This window comes from Urocitellus parryii, chromosome 2 (assembly GCF_045843805.1).
Source record: "Urocitellus parryii isolate mUroPar1 chromosome 2, mUroPar1.hap1, whole genome shotgun sequence".
NCBI lineage: Eukaryota > Metazoa > Chordata > Mammalia > Rodentia > Sciuridae > Urocitellus > Urocitellus parryii.
The window spans coordinates 105,994,798-106,020,501 of NC_135532.1; the positions used below are offsets into that span (position 1 = coordinate 105,994,798).

Genomic DNA, 25,704 nt, shown 5'->3' on the forward strand with positions numbered 1-25,704 from the left:
CATATCATTGGCAAATAGTGCTAATTTGATTTCTTCTTTTCCTACCTGTATTCCTTTAATTTCTTTTGCCTGTCTAATTGCTCTGGCCAGTGTTTCAAGAACTATGTTAAGTAGAAGTGGTGAAAGAGGGCATCCCTATCTTATTCCAGTTTTTAAAGGGAATGCTTTCAATTTTTCTGCATATAGAATGATGTTGGCCTTGGGGTTAGCATAGATACCTTTTATAATGTTAAGGTGTGTTTCTATTATTTTCTAGTGTTTTGAACATGAAGGGGTGTGTATTTTGTAGAATGCCTTTTCTGCATCTATTGAGATCATCATATGGTTCTTATCTTTAAGTCTATTGATGTGATTAAATACATTTATTGATTTCTGTATGTTGAACCAACCTTGCATCCCTGGGATGAACCCCACTTGATTGTGGTACACTATCTTTTTGATATGTTTTTGCCAGAATTTTATTGTGAATTTTTGCATCTGTGTTCATTAGAGATATTGGTCTGAAGGTTTTTTTCTTTGATGTGTCTTTTCTGGTTTTGGAATCAGGGTGATATTGTACAATGAGTTTGGAAGTGCTCCCTCTTTTTCTATTTCATGAAATAATTTAAAGAGTATAGGTATTAGTTCTTCTTCATAGGTCTTGTAGAACTCAACTGTGTATCCATCCGGTCCTGGGCTTTTCTTTGTTGGTAGGCTTCTAATAGTGTCTTCTATTTCATTGCTTGAAATTGATCTGTTTAAATTGTGTATATCATCCTGATTCAATGTAGGCAAATCATGTAACTCTAGAAATTTGTCATGCCTTCAATATTTTCTATTTCATTGAAGTAAAAGTCTTCAAAATAATTTATAATTATCTTCTATATTTCTGTAGTGTCTGTTGTGATATTTCCTTTTTCATTATGGATGTTAGTAATTTGAGTTTTCTCTCACCTTCTCTTTGTTAGCATGGCTAACGGTTTGTCAATTTTATTTATTTATTCAAAGAACCAACTTTTTGTTCTGTAAATTTTTTCATTGGTTTTTTTTTGTTTCAATTTCATTGATTTCAGCACTGATTTTAATTATTTCCTGTCTTCTACTGCTTTTGGTGTTGATTTGTTCTTTTTCTAGGACTTTGAGATGTAATATTAGGTCATTTATTTGTTGACTTTTTGTTCTTTTAAGGAATGAACTTTCCTCTTAGTACTGCCTTCATAGTGTCCCAGAAATTTTGATGTGTTCTATCAGTGTTCTCATTTACCTCTAAGAATATTTTAATCTCTTCCTTAATGTCTTTTGCAACCCATTGTTCATTCAGTAGCATATTATTTAGTCTCCGGGTGTTGGAGTAGTTTTTATTTTATCATTGATTTTTAATTTCATTCCATTATGATCTGATAAAATGCAGGGTAGTATCTCTATTTTTTTTTGTATTTGCTAAGAATTGCTTTGCGGCATAATATATGGTCTGTTTTAGAGAAGGTACCATGTGCTGCTGAGAAGAAAGTGTATTCGCTTGTTGAAGGATGAAATATTCTATATATGTCAGTTAAGTCTAGTTATTGATTGTATTATTGAGTTCTGTAGTTTTTTTGTTCAGCTTTTGTTTGGAAGATCTATCCAGTGGTGAAAGAGGTGTATTAAAGTCACCTAAAATTATTGTGTTGTGGTCAATTTGACTCTTGAACTTGAGAAGAATTTGTTTGATGAACATAGATGCTCCATCGTTTGGGGCATATATATTTATAATTGTTAAGTCTTGTTGGTGTATGGTTCCCTGTCCTTCTTTATCCTTTTTGTTTGACTTTAGTTTGAATTCTGCTTTATTTGATATGAGGATGGAAACTCCTGCTTGCTTCTGCAGTCCATGTGAATGGTATGATTTTTCCCAATCTTTGACCTTTAGTCTGTGTATGTCTTTTCCTATGGGATGAGTCTCCTGGAGGCAGCACATTGTTGTTTTTTAAAAAAATATTATTATTATTATTAATCTAATCTGCTAGCCTATGTCTTTTGATAGGTGACATTACCATTAACATTAACATTCAGGGTTATTTTTGTGACATGATTTGTATTCCGAGCCATTTTTGTTATTTAACTTGACTTAGTTTCTCCTTTGATAAGTTTTTCCTTTAGTGTAATACCTCCCTCTGCTGAATTCATTGTTGTTTTTCATTTTCTCTTCATGGAATATTTTGCCAGGTATGTTCTGTGGTGCAGATTTTCTAGCTGTACATTCTTTTGACTTTTGTTTATTGTGGAAGGTTTTTATTTCATCATCAATTCTAAAGCTTAATTTTGCTGGATATAAGATTTCATTTTCTTTCAAAGCTTGACATATGTTGTTCCAGGATCTTCTATCTTTCAGGGTCTGGGTTGAAAAATCTGCACATAACCCAGTTGGTTTCCCCCATATGTAATCTGTTTCCTTTCTCTCATGGCTTTTAATATTCTCTCCTTTTTCTGTATTTTAGGCATTTTCATTATAATGTGACTTGGTGTGGATCTTTTGTAATTTTGTACATTTGGCATCCTATAAGCCTCTTTAATTTGGTTTTCCAATTCATTCTTCATGTTTGGAAAATTTTCTGATATTATTTCATTGAATAGATTATTCATTCCTTTGGTTTGGAACTCTATACCTTCCTCTATTCCAATAACTCTTAAATTTGGTCTCTTTATGCTATCCCATATTTCTTGAATGTTCTGCACATGGTTTCTTACCATTTTTCACTGTGTGGTCTACATTTTTTTTTCAAGATTATATATTTTGTCTTCTTTGTATGAGGTTCTATGTTCCAAGTGGTCTAATCTGTTGGTAATTCTTTCAATTGAACTTTTAATTTGGATTATTTTTTCTTTCATTTCAAGGCTTTCTGGTTTTTTTTTTTCTTTTCTTTCTTTTTTTTTTTTTTTTTAGAAACTGTGTCTGCCTATTGAAGTAATCTTGTGCTTCCTGTATTTGTTTATGTAGCTCTTTGTCAAAATAATCTTTTGCTGCCTGTATTTGCTCTCTTATATTATCCTTTAATTCACAGAACATTTTAATTATGTACATCCTGAATTCCTTCTCTGGCATATCTTCTGAAGTGCTGGCCATGGATTCTAATAATGTGGTATCTTGATTTGTGTGGGGCACTTTCTTCCCTTGTCTTTTCATGTTGGTTGTGTGTCTTCCCTTCTAGCACTATGGATCTGAGTCATTACCTTTTTTACCCTACAGGCTTATAGTGCCCCTGTAGGGTTCCAATACCTCTTCTTTGAGGAGAAGGACAATGTTAACAGATCCCTCTATAAATAATGTACAACCTAAAAACAAATAGTTGCTATTAAGACATTTTCAGTTTGGTCACAATGTACAGAAATGGTGAATTCAATTATTATCTACTATATACTCAGTAGGTTTGTACTATTCAGTAGGTTTGTAAAAGGGTTTAGAGTTTTTGAAGTAGTTTTTATTTTTTATTTTATCATTGATTTCTAGTTTCATTAGATTATGATCTGATAAATGCAGGGTAGTATCTCTACTTTTTTGTGTTGTAGAGAAGAAAGTGTATTTGCTCATTGAAGAATGAAATATTCTATATTTCATCAGGGATGTGGTGTAGGAGGATATAAAGTTACTATGTCTTAGGAAGTATGAAAGAGAAATCTAAAAAGGAAGGTTAGTAGCAGGAAAATAGAGAGGAAGTAATTTTGGGTAGACAACTAAGTGGGAAGACAGTAGAGTACATAAAACATCTTCAGAATATATAAAGAAATCAAAAAACTCATTACCAAAAAAACCCAAAACAACAATAACAACCACCAAAAAAAAAAAAAACAAAAAAACAAAAAAACAAAACCCAAACCACACAGATAACTCAATATACTTCTCAAAAGGGGCCAAAAATTATATGGAAAAAATGTTCAACACTTTTAGTCATCAGAGAAGTGTAAATCCAAACTACATTGAGGTTCCATCTCATCTCAGAATAATAATCATCAAGAATACAAATAACAATAAATGCTGGTGAAGATAGAGGACCAGAGGAGTCATTATTAACTGCTAGTGAGAATGTAAATTGGTATACTTACTATGGAAATCAGTATGGAGATTCTTCAAAATACTAAAATAGAACTAACTTTACCACTCCTTGGTATTTATCTACAAGAGTTGAAGTTAGCATACTATGGAGATACATGCATACCCATATTTATTGCAACACAGTTCACAATGGTCAACTTATTCAGTCAGACTTGGTGTCTATAAATAGATGAATGATTAAAGAAAATGTGGTATATATACACAATGGAGTTTTACTCATCCATAAACAAGAACAAAATTATGTCATTTGCAAGAAAATGAATGGAACTGTGGAGAATCATTTTGTAAAATAAGCCAGATTCAGAAAGACAAGCATTTTTTGTTTTCTCTCATATTTGAAAGCTAGATGTTAATTAAAAAAAAAGAAGAAAGAAAGAAATGTTATGAAAGTATACAGGAGACCATTAGGGTAAAGGAAGGGGATCAGGAGAAGGAGAGGTATTGGAGTGAAATTGATCAAGTTATGTTATGTACATGTATGAATATACCAAAATGAAACTCACTATTCTATATAATGAATATGTACCAATATAAAGTATGATGTTAACCATAAAGTTTCATGGATATCTTTTATAAGAATGAGGACAGGACTAGGGCTGTATGGCTCAGTAGTAGAGCATTTACCTGGCACATGTGAGGCACTGGGTTCAATCCTCAGCACCACATAAAAAAATAAAGTTATTGTGTCCACCTGCAACTAAATAAATACATATAAAAAAAGAATGAGGACATTTCTTACTATTTTTAGTTTGTTGAGAGTTTTTCATCATTAATTATCTTTGGATTTTGGTCAAAGGCTTTTCTTGTGTCTGTTAAAATGGATATATATTTTTAGATCTTTATTCTATTAATATGTTATATTACAGTAATTGATGTTCAGATGTTAAACTGACCTTGTTTTCTAGGGATAAACCCTACTATGTTGTGATAATAATCCTTTGTATGTGTTACTGAATTCAGTTTGCTAATATGTTAAATATTTTTTGTTTTATGTTCATGAAGGATATTTTCGATAGCTTTGTTTTTTTGGGATGTCTTTATCCGACTTTGATATCAGGGTAACAGTGGTTTCAGAAAATGAGCTTTAAAGTATTCTCACTTCCTCTATTTTTTGAAAGATTATATTTATGATTAGCATTCTTTCTTAAATATTTGTTGAAAATAGTAAGTGAAGTTATCTGGATCTATACTCTATTTTTGCAGGATAATTTTTATTAAGTTAATTTTCTTAAAATAGCTCTATTCACATTTTGTGCTTATCCTCAAATCCATTTCAGTCATTTGTGATGTTCTAAGAAATTGTTCATTTCCTTTTTTTAACTCTTTTATTGATTTTGTTTTTTTAAATATACAAAAGCGGAATACATTACAATTCTTATTACACATATAGAGTATAATTTTTCATACCTTTGATATAGAGTATGTTCATGCCAATTCATGCCTTTATACATGTACTTTGGATAATGATGTCCATCACATTCAACCGCCCTTGCTAATCCCCTGCCCCCTCCTTTTCCCTCCCATCCCTCTTCCCTATCTAGAATTCATCTAATCCTCCCATGCTCCCCCTCCCTATCCATTTCCTTTATGTTGTCTAATTTGGCATATAGATGATTATAATTCTTTATAAACTTTTTTATTCTGTAGACTCTCTAGTGATGTCCTTTTTATTCCAGATATCTGTGTTCATTCTTTCTATCTCTTCTCCACCCTTTCCCTTCTCTCTCTGCCTCTCTTTCTCTCTTTTTTCTTTGTCTAGCTTAGAGTTAGTCGGCTGTAGTACTGGAGCCAAATCCAGCCTACCAACTGTTTTTTTCTTTTTTTTTTTTAAGAGAGAGAAAGAGAGAGAGAGAGAGAATTTTTAATATTTATTTTTTAGTTTTCGGTGGACACAACATCTTTATTTTATTTTTATGTGATGCTGAGGATCGAACCCAGCGCTGCATGCATGCTAGGCGAGCACGCTACCGCTTGAGCCACATCCCCAGCCCCTACCAACTGTTTTTATAAATAAAGTTTTATTGGAATATGCCTATGCCTGTTTGTTTATGCACTGTTTATTGCTGTTATTGTGGTATAACATGAAAGTTGAGTAATTGCCATATATACAATATAGACCTCAAAGCCTAAAGTATTTATTCTCTGGTCTTTTGCAGTTTATCTCTGATCTTATCAATTTTATTGAATTTTCTAAATGACAACATTAATTTTATTCATGTTTTCTATTGTTTTTTGGTTTCCATTTTGTTGCTTCTGCTGGTAACTTTATTTTTTCTTTCTATTAACATTGAATTTAATTTGCTCTTACTTCTCTAGCTTCTTCAGTTAGAACCTTAGCTTATTTATTTTTAGATCTTGTTTCCTTTCTGATGTAAATATGTTCAAGATATTTTCTGTTTCCCATATGATTTCTTCTTTGACTCTTGAGTGCTTTTATTTTTCTTTAATTAATAGGCTTTATTTGTTTAAGGAAGTTTTAACAAACTTCATAGCAATATTCATCAGAAGGTAGAATTCCTATATAAGACCCCTCTCCCCAGGTATTACATACCATCAGCATCCTTCACTGATGTCATAAATTTGTTACAGTGCTCCCTCCTTCCCTCCCTCCCTCCCTTCCTTCCTTCCTTCCTTCCTTCCTTCCTTCCTTCCTTCCTTCCTTTCGGGATTCAAATCAGGGCTTCACATATGCCAGGCAAGCTGTCTACCATGGAACTACATCCCCATCTATTACATTTGTTAAAATAGATGAATGAACATTGATACATTAGCCAAAATCTGTAGTTTACATTAGGGTTTACTCTTAGTATTATACATTCTTTGGGTTTTGGCAAATGTCTAAGGACATATACCCCTAATGGTATCATAGATAATAGTTTCACTACCCTAAAAATTCCCTGTTAAACCTGTTCACTCCTCCCTTCTCCCAAGCCCCCTGCAAGCAACCACTACACTTTTTGTGGGGGTACCAAGAATTGAACTCAGGGGCACTGGACCACTGAACCACATCCCCAGCCCTATTTTGTATTTTATTTACAGACAGGGTCTCACTGAGTTGCTTAGTGCCTCGCTTTTGCTGAGGATGGCTTTGAACTCGCAATCCGCCCCTCAGCCTCCTGAAGCTGGGATTACAGGTGTGTACCACTGCACCCAGCTACCACTACTGATCCTTTTACTGTCTCCCATCTTAACTTTTTCCAAAATGTCATATAATTGACATCAAGCAGTATCCATCATTTACATCTTTCACTTAGTAATATACATTTAAATTTTCTTAACATCTTTTCATGGCTTAACACATTTCTTACTAGTGATAAATGATGTTCCATTGTTTGGGTATACCACCATTTATCCACTCACCTATTAAGGGATATCCTGATGGGTTTTAAAATTTGACAATTTTGATCAAAACCACATGTATTCATGTACAGGTTTTCCTGTCAATGTAAGTTTCTAACTCATTTAGGTAGATATCTAGAAGCATGATTATTGGATTACGTAGTTAATTGCTGTTCAGTTTTGTAAGAAGCTGCCAAACTGTCAAACTGTTTTCCATAGTGGCTGCATTATTTACCATTCCAACCAGTGATGAATGAGGGTTCATATTGCTACACGTCTGCATCCGCATTCAGTATCTCAATGTTATAAATTCTAACCATTTTAACAGGTTGTATATTAGTAGCTTATTGTTAGTTTAATTTGCAGTTTTCTTGCAATGTGTGATGTTGTGCATTTTTCATGTGTTTTTTGGCCATCTGTATAATTATATTTTTAGTGAGGTGTCTGTTTAGATCTTTTTTCTGTTTTTAAATTGAGTTTTTAATTTTCTCGTTGAGTTTTTAAAGTTCTATATGTACTTTAGATAAGAATCCTTTATGAGATATGTTGTTTGAAAGTACAGTGGTCTCCCCTATCTGTATTTTTGCTTTCCATGGTTTCAGTTACCTGTAGTCAACCATGATCTGAAAATATTAAATGGAAAACTGCAGAAAGAAATAATTCATAAGTTTTAAATAACTTTTATTATACTGTATTGTTATAACTTCTATTTAATTATTATTACTAATCTCTTTACTATGCCTAACTTAAAATTAAACTTTATTATTGGTGTTTATATGTAGGAAAAAACAGTACATATACATATTCCTCCATTTATGATGGGGTTAGGTCCCAGTAAACCCATTGTAAGTTGAAAATATTGTATATTACAAGTAGCTTTTAATATACCTAACTTAACAAACATCATACTTTAGCCTAGCCCAATACTTACATTAGCCTAGAAGGGTAAGATAATCTAACACAAAGCCTATTTTATATAGAAAACCATATGATCATATGGCTGACTGGGAGCTACAGCTTCCAACTGCTGCCCAGTAAAGTGGGACAGTCTCACACTAATATTGCTAGCCTGAGAAAAATCAAAATTAACAATTGAAAATGTTTTATTCTAAAGGCATAACAGTGTCTCACCATTGTCAATTCAAAAAATTATAAATTAAACTATTTTAAGTTGAGGACCATCTGTTTAGGTTTTAGTACTCTGGGTGTTTTCAGGCATCTACATGGATGTTGGAACTTATAATCTGTGGATAAAGTGGGAATTCTCTGAGTCTGCAACTTGTCTTCTCATTCTTTTGATCAGTGGGTTATTTTAAAATATCCTGTTTACTGGGGGTAGCAGCCTGTTTGTTATTCCAGCTGCTAAGGCCAGCCTTGGCAATTTATTGGTACCCTAACATAAAAAAATAAAAATAAATATAATTTTTGGATATGTAGTTCAGTGGTAGAGTGCCATTGGGTTAAATCCCCAGTGCCACAAGAAAAAAAATTACTTTTTACTTTTATAAAGTTGAATGTTTCCCAGATTTCTTTCTCCTGGTAACTTCTTTAATTCTGTTGTGGTTGAAGAGTACAGTTTATTTTTTTAAATAACATCTTTGTTGAGGCTGAGCATTGTGATGGAGGCGTATAATTCCAATTACTCAGGAGGTTGAGACAGGAATATCACAAGTTCTAGACCAGCTTGCAAAACTTAATGAGACCCTGTCTCAAAATAAAATATAAGAAAGAGTTGGGGATTTAGCTCAGTGCATGAGGCCCCTTGGTTTAATTCTCAGTGGCACACACAGAGATATAATTCATAAACCATAAAGTTCACCCTTTTAAAGTGTACAGTTCTATTTGGGGAATACTTATAAGTATCCTAAAATTATATTAATTCCAGTATATTTTATCGTTTCAAAATGATACTCCATATCTATTAGTGATGACTCTCTCAGCCCTTGGAAGTCATAAAATTTACTCTTTAACCTTATGAATGTGTCTGTTCTGGATATTTTATCTAAATAGCATCTTTCAATGGCTTATTGGTTATATGTACATCTTCATTGGAAACAGTTACTTTTCCCAATTTTTAGTTGTTTATCTGCCTTTATCTTGCTGAGTTGCAAGGATTCTTTATATATTTCAGATATAAGTATTGCCTCATAAGATATATAATTTGCAAATATTTTCTAACATTCTGTGTATGTCATTTTCACTTTTCCGATGAGCTTTTAAGAAAAGTTTTAAATTTGGATGGAGTTCAGTTGTTCTTCCCCTCCCCACCCACACACACCTTTTGTGGTTACTTGTGCTTTTGATGGCATAGATATGAAATCATTGCTTAATTTAGAAAATTGTGCTTTCATTCCTTTTTAATATAGTAAGACTAGTTTTTTGGTCCAGTATGTGATTTAACATAGAAAATGTCCTATGTACTCTTGAGCTAATATGTATTTTGCTTTTTGGGGTAAGTGTTCTATAAATTCCAATTGAAGCCCAGTGCAGTGATGGATGCCTGTAATCCCAGTGGCTCAGAAGGCTGAGGCAGGAGGATTGTAAATTTAAAGCCATCCTTAGCAACTTAACAAGACCCTGTCTCAAAATAAAACATGGGTTGGGGGTGTGGCTCAGTGGTTAAGTGTCCCTGGGTTTAATCCCTGGTACCTCTCCCCCAAAAATTCCAATTCAATCACATTGTTTCAATACTGATCCAATATTCCTTATTCCTATGTGTCTTCTCTCTAGTTGTTCTATGAGTTTCTGGGAAAAAAGTATTAAAATCTCCAACTGTAATTGCTGAATTATCTTTCTGCTTTCAATTCTGTTTTTGTTTTGTATACTTGGAAGCTTTGCTGATGGGAGCATATACATTTGTTGTTGCTATATTTCCTGTTTAATATTGTTATCCATTCTCACTCGCTGTGGTTACTGACTGCATGATACATCCTTCCAGCCCTTTGCTTTCAACTTGTTTGTGTCTTTTTATTTAAAGTGCAGGGTTTGTGGACAGTGTTGAGTCTTTTTTTGTCCTCTCTGAAGTCTTTGCTTTTGAAATGTTTAGTTCACTCACATATAATGTAATTTTTTATATGATTAACTTATGTTTTCAATTTTCCATTTATTTTCTGTATTTCTCAGTCCTTTTGGTTCCTCTCCTGTGTTTGTGTTCAAAAAAATTTAGTGTACCTTTTTCATTTCCAGTGTTTTTTTAATCTCCTTTTTGGTCTTTATGTCTCATGTTATTTTTCTTCAGAAGTTCCTCAAGTATATTTTCAATGTAGCACTTCACTTTTATTAATGATCAATTTTTTAAATTATTTTTGAGTATTTTTTTCTTTTCTTTTCTTCTTCTTCTTTTTTTTTTTTTTTTTGGTTAGGTTGGTGTTTGTTTTGTGCTGGGAATGCAACTAAGGGTCACATATGCTAAACATGTCCCTTACCACTGAGTTCTATTCCCAGTCTCCTCTTTTTTTAACCGATTTTTTTTAAGACTTATCATATATATCTTAATTTGTCAAAATCAGTTTCAGATTTATACTAGCTTGATTCTAGTAATATATAGAACTATTAACCCTTTGGCTTACTTAGAAGCCAGAAATGAAGTTATTGTCAAGGCTGGTTCCTTATGAAGGGTATGGAGGAAGAATATGTTTTAGATCTTTCTTCTTTGCTCGTAGATGGCTATCTTACTGTTCACATATGTTTTCTGTGTTTCAGACACTAGTCAGATTGGATGTAGGCATATCATAATGTCTCCATTTTACCTTGATTTTCTCTTTTAAAATTCTATCTTCAAATAAAGGCACATTTTAAAGTACTGGTGGATAGGGCATCAACATATGAATTTTGGAGTAATATAATTCAACCCATAACAAGCCCCTCTATTGAATTTCTATTTCAATTATTATACTTTTCAATTACATGATTTCCATTTTATTATTTTTCATAATTTCTTTATTGATATCAGTTTGATGCCACACTATCTTTTATCTTCCTTTAGTTCTGTAATTAAGCTTTCCTTTAGTACTGTGGCTACTGTGAAGTCTTTTTCCAGCATCAGTTCACTCTCACAGTCAGTTTCTTTTGCCTGCTTCCCCCTACCCCCACCCCACACTGTGAACTATAATTTCTTTTTTCTTTATACATCTCGTAATATTTTGTTGGACATGGGACATATTAGATAATATATTATAGCAACTCTGTGATAGTCTCCTACCCACCACCATTCCTGATCTGAAATGGTTGGTTTTTGAGGGACAATTTTTTCATTTTGTACCTCTGTGTGAGTAGGGAAATCACTGACCTCTTTATACTATATTACTTTGGGTGGTGTTTTGAATACCAAATGAAAAATGATAGATTTTATAAATTAGATGGTAGATTTTATAAACTTTTGATAGCGTTTATAGAGTAAAGCAGCTTCACTATTTGTGAGATCACATCAAAATTATTTCTACTCAGTAGTGCTTCATTATAACTCTGATTGGTTGCCAGTACCTTTATTCCACCATTGGAAGTGCATTTTCTCATTAATCCTTAACGTGACATGTTGAATTAAGTTTATACAAAAGTCTATTTTAGAAAAAAAAGATAAATAATTTTTTTGAAAAGGTGAACAATCATCAGAGAAAAAGGCCAAAGAATATGAACAGGTAGTTTTCAGAAGAAGGAACAAAAACTGATATTAAACATAAAAGAAAACTCTTCTAAAGAAATTCAGTTTAAAAAAAAAAGAAAAGAAATTCAGTTTAAACCAAGTATAAAATTCTATTTTCTATAAAGTTGGCAAAGATTTAAAATATCAATAATATCTAGTATTAATGAAAATGTGGGGGTAAGTGAGCTCTCATCATTATTACTTTGGAAGCATCTATTGGAATTTAAAATACACATGCCATTTTGCCCAGCAATTTAAAGTGTGTGAGAGATATAGGAACTAATGTAAATATTATTAATTGCTGAATTTTTATAGTAGAAAAAAGTTAAAAGCAACATAAATGTTCATTAATGGAAACCTGTTTTAGTTTTCTATTGCTGGAACAAAATACCTGAGAAAATCAGTTTAATAGAGGAAGGACTTGTTTTGGCTCACTATGTTTCAGAGGTTTCAGTTCATTTCACTTGGTTCTGTTGTTTGTGTTCCTTGGTAAAGCAGAACATCATGTTATAGAGCAAAGCTGCTCACCTCATAGTGGCTGGAAAGCTATGAGAAAGAAAAGGACCAGGGACAAAATATACCCTTCAAAGGCACCTCCCCAGGGAGTCACTACTTCCAGCTAGACCCTACCTCCTAAAATAGCATCACCAACTGGGAACCAAGTCTTCAACACATGAGCCTCTGGGATATTCCAGGTCCAAACTATAATAAAATTCAGTGGCCTTCCATCAAATGGAAAATCACCCAGTTGTAGGAAAGGAAGAGATGATATCTTTTTAAAAGGCAGGTTGGTTGTTTCTTTATATATTATGTATCATTATATTTGTGTATAAATAGAGTATATTGGGAAGGATAATATACTTCTCTGTAAAGTATCTTTGAAATATAGTTAGTGGAAGGAGGAAGATTGGGGAGTGTCATTTCTAAATTGCTTACTTTTTAAAACAACAGTTATGTATTAAATTTGTATTTTTTATTTAAAAGGAAAATATGCATTACATAACATCTTCCAAATTTATTAATTAGGAACTATATACTTATACATGAATTACGGTGAATTTTTTCTGGTTTATTTTCTATTTAAGGATTTAAATGTGAAGATTTATTAATTTACAGAGGTTAAGATAATGCTTTCTATCAGCTGGAAATTATGTACAAAAAAAAATTCAATTTTAAGATTTGAAACATATTTCAAAATCATAATCTGGCTTAAAGAGAAGGTTACGTATATCTAGCATATTGAAAAAGTTGTTTTTTTTTAACTGAGAAATGAAAAATTTAATAGTCATAAAATCCACATCATAGAAAATATTCATTATTAGTATATTTCATGTAAAATTATGTTGGGTTCAAGAATAAAATTTTTGTTGTTGTTGTTGTTGGAACTGGGGATTGAACAGAGGGATGCTTAACCACAGAACCACATCCCCAGCCCTTTTTATTTTTTATTTTGAGACAGGGTCTCAGTAAGTTGTATAGGCTCTTCCAAAGTTGTTGAGGATGGCTTTGTTATCCTCCTACCTCAGCCTCCTAAGCTGCTGGGACGGCATGTGTGCACCATCACACCTGGCTAGAAAGTTACTTTAATTAAATTGGCTTGAACAATAAAAAGCTTTGAGTCTGTGGAAACAGATAGTAAAACAATTTCTATAAAAGCAATAGAAGGTTTTTCAGTATTTGCATATCAAAATATTTTATTTTAAAGACTTTTTTCTTTTTTAATATTTATTTATTTATGTGTTTTTTTAGTTTTAGGTGGATACACATTATTTTATTTTTGTGTGGTGCTGAGGATCGAACCCAGTACCTCATGCATGCTAAGCGAGCATTCTACCACTGAGCCACAACCCCAGCACCAAGTCTTTTTTCTTTTATGGATGTTATCTTGTAATAAATATATTTATAGTTATTTTCTATTAATTTTATGGTATTTCATAAATTTAAAGCAACTATAGACTATCTAATCATATGTGTGTAATAAATTTTTTTACATTATGGAATTGTATGTTTTCACAGGTTTCGTCTTGATATATATCGATGCTTGGCCAGTCCAGCTCTAATAATGTTAACAGAAGAGGATCCAATCCTAAGAGCATTTGAACTTAGTGCTGATTTAAAAGAACTAAGCCTTGTGGAGGTGGAATTTAGGTGGGAATGAATGGAACTTTTAAATTGCATAATACCTTTTGTGGCAAAATATTCAGCTTGAAGTTCTTGATAGAACAAATTATAATTTATATTTACTTACAATTTATTTACATTTGATTCTAGATGACCAAACCTTGATACCTCTTACTTGGGAATTTTCCTTTTCCCTCAAAGGAACAGATCCTGGTGCTGTTTTATTTAAGTTATTCCTTCCCCATCTTCCCTCTTATACTCTTTAACCACCCTTATTCCCCCAGGGAAAGCTTTGAGATTTTCCTTTATGTCAGAGTATCCTTAGTACCCTCTGAAAAAGGAGAAATTGAACCAGCTCGTATTGCAAGGGTTTTGCAGGGATTTATGCCTAAACCCACCTTTTCTTTTGTGTCCAGCTCCTATTGGAGTTCCTCCTCCAGCAATCTGACCCAAGTGGGAAAGTTCAAACTTTCACATACTGAATAAAAATACCTGTTTATAAGTTTAAACTTTTTACTTAATTTGGATACATTAAATTTTACTTAAATTTGATAGGACAGAGTAGTACTTTGATTAACTCAAGTCATGGTTAAAATTAAATTTTTGCTACTTTTAAAGTATCAGTACACAACACTACTAATAAATTATTTTGCTTAAATATGAAAAATTTTCTGTTGCAGTCTCATATTTTGAGTTCTGAGTCACCATATGAGATAGAATTTATTCAGTTCATTCCAAGAAGTATTTGAAACAACTACTGTGATTATGCTATGATCAGAATAATAAAGTTAGATTTGGAAGTGGTCATAGAACTCATTTACATTATCCAGTATTTTGTTTTTTAAATATTTTTAGTTGTAGATAGACACAATACTTTATTTTGTTTATTTAGTTTTTATGTGGTGCTGGGGATCAAACTCAGGGCCTCACATATGCTAGGCAAATGCTCTCTCTCACTGAGCTACAACCCCACCCCTATCCAGTGTTTTTACAGACAAAGAGATGTATACAGACTAGACGGTTTATTAATATTAACATTTAAAAGTAGAAGCAAAGTTATAACTAGAACATAGGACTTCTTGCTGCTAGTTTACCATATGTCCATCTAAACTGTATAGCCACTTACTTTTCTTTTAATAATCTAGAGATTAAGCAAATTAGATTAACAAAATGTATTAATTCACCTTTAAATCTAGTGTTCTATCAAAATGTTTATGTAATGATTAGATAGCTTTGTGATAATATACATTTCTGATGAATGTTCCCATTTGCAATTAGGTTCTTAAACCAAGAAGTAGGTAATAACTCATGTATTAAAGAAATCCAATTGCCTGTTCTCAGGTTATATAGTAAATACAAAGAGTGAGAGAACTGTTAGCTTCTAAGAAAAAGAAGTTTTTATTCTTTGAGTTATAATTCCATGCAACCAGTTCATGGAAAATTCCATTGTAAAGGAAGACTAAAAAAATAGAAAGTATTATTTTCCCTTCCTTTCTCCTGGGAGAAAAAACTGAATAAATATTACTTAATGAAGTTCACCCTCATGTTACTGGCTCATAATTATTTATTTCTAACCTCATTCTCAACTCTTAAATTGTTATTAAACTTAGACATAAGTTTAATGTAACTGATTTTTAAAAAAATTTTAATTGTCAATGGACCTTTATTTTATTTATTGATACGTGGTTCTGAGAATCGAACCCAGTGCCTCACACATCCTAGGCAAGTGCTCTGCCACTGAGCCACAACCCCAGCCCGTAACTGATATTTTTTAAATGAATTATGTACTAAAACTTTGTTTCTTACAAAGTAGGTTAGATCTGCCTTTAATAAGCAATTCAAAAAGAAGTAAGGTTTAAGCAATAGTTATTCTGAAAGTAAGTTCTTTAGTAAGTAAATTTTAGTATCTCTCTAATTTCATTCAAGTAAGCACTTTAAATACAAATCAAAATAATTTTTAATATTAGAATTAACATAAATGTAGGCTATTGAAAAGTCCTCTGGTTAAAATTATTTAATAATACTAATCAGATTACATTAAGATGCTATTTGTATTTATATTATTAATAAAATAGGAAATCTTAGCCAAACTTATAGAGAATAAAACAAATGAGTTAAGTGGACACTGATGGATGAATATTATTAGAATTTCCAGGAATATCAATCTATATAAGGAAACATTGTGCTCATCTAAGATTATCAGTATGAACACAGGGAACATCATTGTGTTAGTTTTCCCCAAAGCCCTGGAGAATTTGTGTAACAGTAAGGTCATTCAACTGTCAGCAGAAAAAGAAAGACTTCAGATTTTTTCTAGTGAATATAGTGTAATTAGAAAATGGAAGTGACATTTCTAATAGACTAATGCTTTCCCCTCCCCCCCAGGAATGATTATGAGGAACTAGCCCGTCAGTGCAAAATGTTTGCTAAAGATTTGCTTGCACAAGCCCGGAATTCACGTGAGTTGGAAGTTATCCTAAACCATACTTCTAGTGATGAACCTCTTGACAAACGGGGACTACTGGAAGAAAGAATGAATTTAAGTCGTCTAAAACTTGCAATCAAATATAACCAAAAGGAGGTATGAGGATTTCTGTGATATATTTAAATTATTTTCTCCACCATTGTGTAGTGGCTCAGAGCAGAGGCTTTGGAGCAACATATCTGGGTCAAGATCCTACTTCTGCTTCATGTAATTGTGTGTCCTTGGGAAAGTTATTGAATCTGTCTGAGCTTTAGTTTTAATAATTAATTAAAAATATGTATTTAAAGGTTTTAGCATGGCAAGTACTAGTATTTAGCAAGTAATAAATGGTAGTTACTATTACTTTTAATAATTTATATTAGTTAAAATAATATGGTTGCTGATTTTAATGTTTTGCTAACTAGTAGCTACACAGGTAAACTTTTACAGTGAAGTTTCTACCTGTGTTTTTGTCTGTTACAGGTTTGTCTTATTGAATTGGTAATAAATAGCCCTTTCTATAGTAAATAGTAATTTCTATTTAAAAATAAAGTATCAGATATTATGTTTCCTGATTCTTTTTATTTGTAATTCATTGTGAAACCTAAAGGTGGAGAGGCGCATGATATAACTAAGTTGAATCTGACTCTTCTGGCATCATCCCTTCCTATTAAGGGAAATACCCATTTCTACTCCCCATACACACACATACACATGATTCAGGAACTTGAAGAATGGAGGTATGCATTTTAAATTTTATTTTTGAGGTATTCACTAAACAATGGTATTTATATGTAGATAGTGATATCTAGTTGATAGTACAGGATGTTGATAAATGATACTTTTTTAAGGTGTCACTTCTAAGACTCATTTTCGTTGTCAAGATAGAGATTTGGAATAAAACTTGCTTATGAAATTTATATTATTACAAAACTGGATCCTAAATTAGATGATGGCTAAAGGCAAAAGTTAGGACCTTTGGTACTAAGATCAGAATTTTTTATTGTTGTGGTTGAAATTTGATCCTCACAATAGCTTTTTGACAGCTAGGTGCAGTGGTTCATGCCTGTAATGCCAGCCTCTTGGGAGGATGAAGCAGTAGGATCACAAGTTCAAAGCCTCAGCAACTTAGTGAGAGGCCCTAAGCAACTTAGTAAGACCCTATCTCAAAATTAAAAAAATAAAAAGAGCTAGGGGTGTGGCTCAATGGTAAAATGCCCCTGGGTTCAATTCTTGGTACAAAAAAAAAAAAAAGACCTGGAGTTGGGAGGCCCTGGGTTCAATCCCCAGTGCCACCTATAAGAAAAAAATAGAAGTTAAAAAGATAAAAACAATAGTTTTATTTTTAAATTTTTTAGTATTTGTTTGTTTTAGGTGTATATGACAGTATATTTTGACATATTATATGTACACAGAGTATAACTTATTCTAATTAAGACCCCATTCGTGCAGTTGTACCTGATATACAGTTTAAAACAATAGCTTGTGGACTTAGGAAATAGATATGAGAATTTAACAATGTTTACTTGAAGATTACCTAGATAATGTATTGCCTCTCTAGAACTTTGACTTAAAATCCTGTACTTTTCATACTACTCCCAAGTTTCTTGCTCAAGGTGGGAACATTTAATGGGAAAAAAAAGTAAGTATAAATATCTAAGTCAGTATAGATTTAATTTTACCCATCAACAGTGCACTCATGCTGCTTGAAAAAGAAAGTCAGTGCTAATGAGTTCCTAGTACAAGTGGGTGATGTAGGCTTCTTCACTCACATGTCTGTGTCCAATCGGCAGTCAAAGACTTAGAATATCAAGGTCTAAGTAGGCTGGATACTCAGGTGGTTGAGTCTACAGAGCATAGAGCACCTGAGAATTTAAACTGGAACTTTGAAGGAGCATTGCCTTACAGAGGGCAGGTTGTGATTAGGTGGTCCAAAAAACATCTCACTGCTAATTGGAATGCCTTCCTGCAGTATGTAGCTTGGACTTCACAGGGTGGTGAATTCAGTGCAAAATAGGACTTTTTTTAATATTTATTTTTTAGTTGTAGTTGAACACAATATCTTTATTTTATTTATTTATCTTATGTGGTGCTGAGGATTGAACCCAGCGCCTTGCACATGCTAGGCAAGCACTCTATCGCTGAGCCACAACCCCAGCCCTGCAATAGGACTTTTTACAGAGCAGTTTATGACTCCAAGAGCAAGTTTTCTAGCATACAATCTGAAAGAAACATGGCCTTTAAACACTTAACGTTTGTCATATAGCATCACTTCTACTAGAATCTGGTGTTAGAGTAATCACGAGCTTATCAAATTGAAGGATAGGGAACAGTGATTCTTTTCTCTGCCCAACACCTCTTGATGACAAGAATTTCGGAGAATCTGTTTCAAAACCACCGTAGCCTTAGAACATTTGTAATTGAAATGTTGTTCTTCCAGATATTATTTAACATCACTTCTAATTATATAAAGGAATGGTAAGAATAGTAATCAGTCCTGAGTTTGCTTTGACATTTGGGGGAGAGGCAAAACCATTGGGGTGTTATGACACAGGGTAGTTAATGGGAAGAAAAACTTGTTTCCCATGTATTTCACCCTGAGGAACAAATTAAGATTTCTAGGAACACTAGAATGTGAGCAGAACAAAGTAAGTCCTAATTGCTAAAAATAAGTACAGTGTATTAGAAAAATTTTTCATAAGCACAATAAACAATCACATAACTGTCCAATTCATTTTTTTTTATTACAGTGTTATATTCTACAAGTTATATTCTATCTCAGGATAAATCTTTTTAAGACAGAAGATTAATCAAATATTATTTTACATTACCCAAATAATAATATGATCATCTATTTGTGATTTACAAAATTATTTTTGATAATCTCAAACCTGATCAAATTTAGATCCAGAGTTATTAGGACACTTAAGTTATACTTTACAACATGAGCATTATATTGGAAAAATACAGTGAATGAAATTTGTAGACTAGAAAAGTTTATAAAGTTTGGTAAATTTCTGTACTTGAACTAAAATTTCCTTATTTGGGAATATTTTCCCTTTTCTTTTCACATGCAATTCAGTTTTAAGCAGTGTTAGGGTATCTTTAATACATTTTAACACATTCTCTGTGTTTTCATGGAACGTGAATAGATCTAGTATGTAGATTCTTTTGTTATCTTGACATTGATTACTTTTTTATTTTTATTTTTTATTTTTGGTTGGACACAGTACCTTTATTCCATTCATTTTTATTTTTATGTGGTGCTGAGGCTCGAATCCAGGGCCCCATGCATGCTAGGTGAGCGCTCTACTGCTGAGCCACAGCCCCAGCCCCAACATATTGATTTCTTGCAGCTAAAATTAGCAGGTTTTCTAGAATGAAGACATTCAAAGATTAGTTAGTAGTATCTCTTTCTATGGATTGTGCATGTTAACTTTGACATTTTATAAATTATTAGTCTTTATAAAGATTTATAAAAGCTAATATTCTTAAAAGAGTCTTTAGGTGTGACAAAATAGCTTGGTAGGCTAATAATAATGCAATACTGCATGCTAAGAACAAAGCACTATTCATAAGAGCTTTATATTGAATCTTCACAAATTTATGAGTAGCTATTATTATCTGAACATTAGAGATGAGAAATTTGAGGCTTAGAGAGGTTTAAAAACTTGCTCAAGGGCACTTAGTAAGTGGCAGAGCCTGGATATGAGTCTAAGTAATCTGGCTCCAGAGTCTATGCTCTTAACCTGTGCACTCTTTGATTAGTTGTAAGAAGAAAAGAAAAAAAAAATCCTATGTTTATTGTATAGTGTTGATTTTTAAACTAGTATTAAGACTTTGAATTTTGAATATCAATTAATCAGTTAGTATTTAAAGGTTTTGTTTTGCATTTTTTTTTTTTTATGTCTGTGTATGTCCTTTTCAGTTTGTCTCCCAGTCTAACTGCCAACAGTTCCTGAACACTGTTTGGTTTGGACAGATGTCAGGTTATCGACGTAAACCCACCTGTAAGAAGATAATGACTGTTTTGACAGTTGGCATATTTTGGCCAGTTTTGTCACTGTGTTATTTGATAGCTCCCAAATCTCAATTTGGCAGAATCATTCATACACCTTTTATGAAATTTATTATTCATGGAGCATCATATTTCACATTCTTGCTGTTATTGAATCTGTACTCTCTCGTCTACAATGAGGATAAGAAAAACACAATGGGGCCAGCCCTTGAAAGAATAGACTATCTTCTTATACTGTGGATTATTGGTGAGTATCAAGTTAGTTCAAAAGACTTTGCCTTGTTTAGCACATTAATTCTTCCTTGTTTGATGGCACTATGAACATTGAATTCAGTTTATAATTTTACACAGTTCATGCAGCAAGAATTTGAACATTTCCATAATCATTGAAGATTTAACTAATACCTCTTTGAAGATAAATGTTAATGAACTTGATGATATAATTTAATATTATTTAATATGTGGAAGTTAAAAATTCATTATTCTCAGACTGTGACATTGTTCCTAATCGTTAATATAGAAAACCTTTTTTAAATTAATGAATGCTATTTTCTATTACAGTATGTATTTTCCTTGGGTATTTTAAAACAACATATTTTATATTTTACACTTTTTATAAATTTTCTGTTTCTAAACTAAATATCATTAGTTTTGTCATTAAAAACTTGTGCACTCTTGAGCTGGGATTGTAGCTCAGTGGCAGAGCACTTGCCTGGCACATGTGAGGCACAGGGTTCATTCAATCCTTAGCACCACATAAAAATAAATCAATAAAATAAAGTTATTAAAAAAAACTTGTGCACTATTGTACTTACATTTTATTTTATCTCTATTATATAAATATTATTTAAATTTAGATTCAAAGGGGTCTGACTCATTCAAGAAATCAGTTCTTTGTAATGAAAATCAGATCTGTTTAGAAATTACAGGTTTAAAAGAATAAGACATTTTTACTTCTGAAAAATATTTATAAGTATTACATAGTAAGTATCTTAAATGATCTTGTGCAGGTCATTTACTCCCCTTGCCCTTTCTTTGTTTGTTTGTTTTTGTGGAAGGGTGGGGAGTTGAGGTAGAACCACATTACTTAAACAGATAGTGGTCTTTTAAAGACATTTTCTTTATTTCTTTAGTATGTTTAATCTAGTTTTTAATTCCAGCATTTCCCACCTGACCTACTATTTGCTATAGAGTAAAAGGATATTAAAATTGAGTTTTTTTCTATAGCTGAAAGTACTGATTACATTTATTTTTTGATACTGCATTCTTGATTCAAGTTTCAATTATTGAATATGCCTTTTTAGTTTGTCTGAATTAAATAATTTGAGAAACTATTTAACAATATCCACTTTTAGTTCTCCTTCAGCTCTAAAAATTATTTTAATGGATTAAGGCTTTAATTTGAAAATCAGTGAATTTCAAGTAACTTGATTTCAGTCAATTTTACTTTTAGTGATATTCAGGCTGTGATGTGTTGAAATTTAAAATTGAGTAGGTAAAGTAAAAATGATGCAAATCTAAACTTTAGGTTAAAGAGAATTAAATAATTCCTTTTCATTAGCATTTTCCTATTTCCTATATTTTTGGCATTTTCTTTAAAAATTAATGTTTTAAGTTAGGAAATAATTTATTCTTTACCATATGTATGATTCTATATTGAATTGTGTATATCTTTTCAATGTAAATTTTGTTTATGTATTTGATTAAGTAAAAAAAATAGGTTACAAGGCATCTAAGAAACTCTTTCCTTCTGTTAATTCTGAAAAAATTATTATATATTCCTTAGCCTTAAAGAAATGAAATTTTATATCATCCACCTATAAACTTTTGCTTAAGTAGTAGTAAGAAAGAAATTTGGGGTTTTATAAGTTAAGATTCAATTTAATCAAGTCTGTATAAGAATCAAATCAGTTTATCTTTGCATTGAATAAAAACTAACTGAACTCAGACTTATACTGCTCTTCAGATAGCATAATATTATTGCAGCTGCTTATTTTCATAATGATGGTAACATTATAACTATTTCCTTTTAAGTCCTGTTTTCAATAACATTTTATGTGTACACATATGCATTCCCCTCCACACACATGTGATTCATTTTCTAACCAGTTCTGCCTCACTAAAGGAGAACTTTATATTAAACCAGTAAAACTCCTGAAAATGTTTTACTTTTTTCAACAAAAAGCTTCTTCTTTGAAACAATTAGATCTCAGTAAAACTTGTAAGGGATGTCCTTTTCAGGTCATTCTGTTATATTATTTGATCACTTTGGGCTTCCTTAAATATATAGTTCCAAACCTGTGCTAAGTGAATGTGTAGGAATAGTTTGCCTAATTATCTAAAGTCACTCTTTGGTTTGTTTTATTATTTCAAATAACAAGTATTGTAACTTCTTACTCATGATGACCAATTTTTATGTATTTGTTTCCTGTTTCTATTCCTTAGGTCTTAAAAAAAGGTAGGGTTAAATTATAAAAAGCAAGATAGAGAAAAAAGAAACAATTTATTAATGTATCACAGAATGCTGATAATATTCTTTTCCTTAATTTTTTACTTTTAAACATAACAGAATAGCTATTATAAAAATGTATTTAAAAAAATTTTTGTACTCATTTGTTCAAGCATAGGCAGAAGTAGGTGTGGCTCCTGTATTCATCAAGCTTACTCATAAGGCGAAGAGTAGCACCTTCGGCCACAACAATAACATTAGGTTGAGAATCATGCAGAAAAATGAAAAATCACAAATGAGTTTCTTGTTATTAAGAAAAAGTCATGATGCTAGGAGAGCAAGCATATTACAGGGGCATTTCACCTAGTCAGGGAGGTTGTAAAAACTATTTTAAGAAAGTTAAGAAAGGAGCTAAGATCTAAGTAAAAAAAAAAAATGAGTCATGTAGGAGAATTGGAGGAGAAAAGTATTCTAGTCTAAGATGAAAGCATATTCAGAAGTACAGTGGCAAGAGAGTATGATACAAAGAAGGGACTAAAAGATAACATTCCTAGAACACTGAATAAGGGAAGCATGATTCAAGATGAAGATGGAAAAACATGTTATACAAGACCATGCATAGCATTGTAGGGCAGGTTAAGTTATTTCAACTTAAAAATGATGAAAGACCATGAAAGGTTTTAAGTAGGCAAGTGACATGATCAGTTTTTTAAAAAATATATATTTTTGTTATAAATGGATACAATACCTTTATTTTTATTTTATTTTTAATGTAATGCTGAGGATCAAACCCAGTGCCTCACACATGCTGTACCCCTGAGCCACAACCCCAGCCCAACACGATCAGTTTTGACTTTTGAAAAGATCATTCTGACTATAATGTGAAGAATAATGTGGGTTAGGAAGATAGGCTATAGCAAGAGTAGATGAATGGATACTAATAAGGAAGTTGTTGGAGTAATCCAGATGGGAGCTGATAGTTCCCAGGAATTAGGATGATTGTGATAGAAAAAAGAGAGAAGACAACAGATTGAGAGATATGTACAAAGTAAAGCCAATAGAACATGGGAACGCATAGTGTATAAGAGATACGGCTGGTCCGAATGCAGTGGTGTTTACAACTAATTGATTACATTAGTATGTAAGAGGTATAAAGGAAAGGAGATCAAGGTATTTTAGAAGAAGACTAGGTTTGATGATTTGTGAAAGGGTAGATATTCAGTATAGTTTTGGATATGTTGTATTTGAAAAGCCTTTGATATAACCAAGAGAGATTTCAAGGCAGACAATTCGATATCAGTATGGAGCTCAAGAGGAAGTTCAAGCTTGAGTTATAAATGTGTGAATATCTGCATATAGGAATTGTATGAAATTGTGAGCATGAATAGACACTTCAGGAAAAAGCATAGAAAGAAAATATGAGAGGACCTAAGATCAAGCCATGAGAAATCCCAAAATGACTGGGATTGCTGCTTGTTAATACTATTTACTAATTCTAAAATATAAAAGCAAAATGGGCCCCCAACATATAGAGCATTGATTGTGCAGTGATTGCATTACTTATAATAGTTTATAGTTATTTGGCTCTTTTCAGTCCAACTTAGAAAAATGGAATGCATCAAGTATATCAGCTTTATTATGGTGGGGAGTGTCACTTGCACAGGAGAGCTACCTGATGGGCTCCTCATAGTCTTTCATATGCTTGTCTTTTCTGATCAAATGTCTTCTCCAAATCATGTTGTACCTTATTGTCAAGAGTTTCATTTGGGTATAATACTGCATTTTGTAGAAATAAGTATTTCTGTAAGCATCTTTCTTGGCTTAGTGTTTTAACATTAAGAAAAATATGTCTAAAGTTTAAATATAAGTATTTTGTATGAAAATGACTTATAAATAAATAAAGTTTTATATACTATTGTATATCAGGAGCTAGGATTAGACAATAATTTGAGCTCTTTAAGAAAGTATAGACATAGAGAGTTTTTTATTTAATTTTTTTTTTGCTTCATAACTCCTAGTCCTGGGTAAATGTTGAACATGATTGATTCTCAAGAAACTTTCATCTCCTACTCCTTCCCCAGATAAAAGAAAACAATGTTTGAATTAATAAAAAGTCACCTGTCAGACTACTTCTTTTAACATTGTTAGTTTTTACCTACTCATTTTGAGTAGTGGAATTTTCAAGGTTTTTTCTATCAGATTGGTAAAACTATGTTAAATGTTTCTACATAAAATCAGTACTACTAATTAAGATGTTATGAACAGATGTTTTTAAGGACATTTCATGCATTTCTCAAGGAAATTATCCTGCCTGCTGTTTAGCCAGAGGATGATTTTAATTGCCTTAATTTGATCTCCACCCATGTATTTTTCTATACTACTCTATTTTTCTGTTACTTTATAGTCTCCTTTAGGATGTCTTGATGAAGAAATATACCATAAAATTATCCTGGGCCATATTACTAGCCTCTGGTGTGGAAGTGTTTATAATAGACTCAGGCTGTTGTTGTATGGGATAAGGCCACGTTGGGGGTGTGGGTTATCCCACTAGGAAAACTTCAAATTCAATAGAATCTGTACCTTATAAAGTCCAAGAGTATAG

At 32.1% G+C, this 25,704-nt stretch overlaps 1 protein-coding gene across 1 annotated transcript in view; it reads left to right on the forward strand.

Moving 5' to 3' along the window:
- The window catches only part of Trpc1 (transient receptor potential cation channel subfamily C member 1), a 91,591-nt gene that overhangs the window by 33,082 nt on the left and 32,805 nt on the right, over positions 1–25,704 (forward strand). Inside the window, exons 4-6 of the mRNA XM_026385030.2 lie at positions 14,067–14,198; positions 16,557–16,752; positions 20,564–20,900. Coding sequence (XP_026240815.1) covers positions 14,067–14,198; positions 16,557–16,752; positions 20,564–20,900 — 665 coding nt within the window. The remainder of the gene's footprint in view (positions 1–14,066; positions 14,199–16,556; positions 16,753–20,563; positions 20,901–25,704) is intronic.